This window comes from Corvus kubaryi, unplaced genomic scaffold (assembly GCF_017639235.1).
Source record: "Corvus kubaryi isolate FWS band 111438036 unplaced genomic scaffold, C.kubaryi_AGA036_p1.0 36726, whole genome shotgun sequence".
Taxonomy (NCBI): domain Eukaryota; kingdom Metazoa; phylum Chordata; class Aves; order Passeriformes; family Corvidae; genus Corvus; species Corvus kubaryi.
The window spans coordinates 13019-14583 of NW_024580930.1; the positions used below are offsets into that span (position 1 = coordinate 13019).

The 1565-nt window shown below is 54.1% G+C and overlaps 1 protein-coding gene across 1 annotated transcript in view; it reads right to left on the minus strand.

The window, feature by feature from the left end:
- LOC121660634 (tenascin-X-like) overlaps positions 1–1561 on the minus strand; it is a gene marked incomplete at its 5' end in the record, with an annotated part of 12891 nt that extends 11330 nt beyond the window's left edge. The window contains 2 exons of the mRNA XM_042020044.1: positions 307–678; positions 1525–1561. Coding sequence (XP_041875978.1) covers positions 307–678; positions 1525–1561 — 409 coding nt within the window. The remainder of the gene's footprint in view (positions 1–306; positions 679–1524) is intronic.
- Positions 1562–1565: the final 4 nt, after the last annotated feature.

Sequence of the window (1565 nt, forward strand, 5' to 3'; positions counted from 1 at the left end):
GGATGGATGGATGGATGGATGGATGGATGGATGGATGGATGGATGGAGCATCTGTTCAGCCATTGATCCTTCCACCAACCTATCCACCAACAACGCACCATCATCTATCATCCATCATCCATCATCCATCATCAACCATCATCCATCCATGGGTCCACACATCCCTCTACTCTCCATCCCTCTGGCCTCCACAGTCCCACCCCCATCTCAAGCCCTAGAAACACTTCCCAGACTCCCCAGGCTTGAAGGGCCATCTAAGGGCTCAGAAGCACCACAGGTGCGGATGGGGTCTGAGCCCCCCTTCACCTGTGGCAACATTGGTGGACATGTGGTCAATCCTTTTTCCACCCTGCAACCCGTAGAGGTGGAAGCGGTACCGATGGGATGGGGACAGCCCCAGCACTGTCACTGAGCGGGACCTGCCATCGATGGGCAGGGCCTGGGGCTGGCCTTGGGCATCCCGGTACTGCAGCATGAAGGAGTCAAAGGGGCTCTCAGGGACACTCCACTGCAGCTGCACAGAGTTGGGTGTGACACTGGAGACCCTCAGCTCTCCCAGCACTGCCCGTGCTGGGGGGACCTCAGTTTGGGGGTGCTCAGGTTGATTGTCCTCAGTTGGCAGGGTTTCAGTTTTGGGATCCTCTGAGGGCAAGGGTGGCTCCTCTGGCTTGTCTGTGGCTGCAATGCACAGGGGACAGTAATGGGTGTGGCTGTCCATGTGTTCATCCATACACCCATCCATCACCTACCCAACCATCCCCCTACCCACTGTCCATCACTGCCATCCATCCATCACCCATCCATCCCACCACCCACCCAAAAACCAACCCAACCCCCCACCCAACACCATATTCATCTGTCTCTTTCCCTCCACATTCCCCCATTACCTCCACACCTCCCAGCCCCCATTTCCCATGGACAATCTTCTGTCTATTAAGACAGGCATCTGGACAGCAGGAACCCTCCATCCATCCATCCATCACTCTACACTCCCATGGTCCCAGCCATGTCTCCACTTCCAAGCTGTCTCCAGTTTCCCTGCCCAATTCCACCCATCTCTCCTTCCCCTTCACATCACCATCCACCATTGTGAGCAGTCACAAATCCCAGAAAACATCCACTCAATGATTGATACTTCCTGCCTGCCTATTGACCAACAACCCCCATCAGCCATGTATCCATCCATGCATCCATCGCTCTCAAACCCAGAGTTCATAGCGGAATCTCACAGTCCATCCATCCAGATTTCTTCAACCACCCACCCATTCATCAGTGTGTTTGTTCAGTTGCCATCCATCCAGCCAGCCAGCCAGCCATGCACCCAACCCTCCATTCATCACACCATGATCCAGTTCTTCAGGCTTCCAATAATCTTCATGTTGATTTGTTCGTCCTTCTACCCCTGACGCCACAAAACCCTACGTGAATGCATCCATCATCCATCTCTCCATCCAGCCCCATGTCAATCTCTCCCCTTCTACAACCATGTCTCCAACCCTTCTCCCCTCTAAGATTTCTCCTTACCTGTGACGACGTCGGTGGAGACACGGTCAATCCTTTTACTG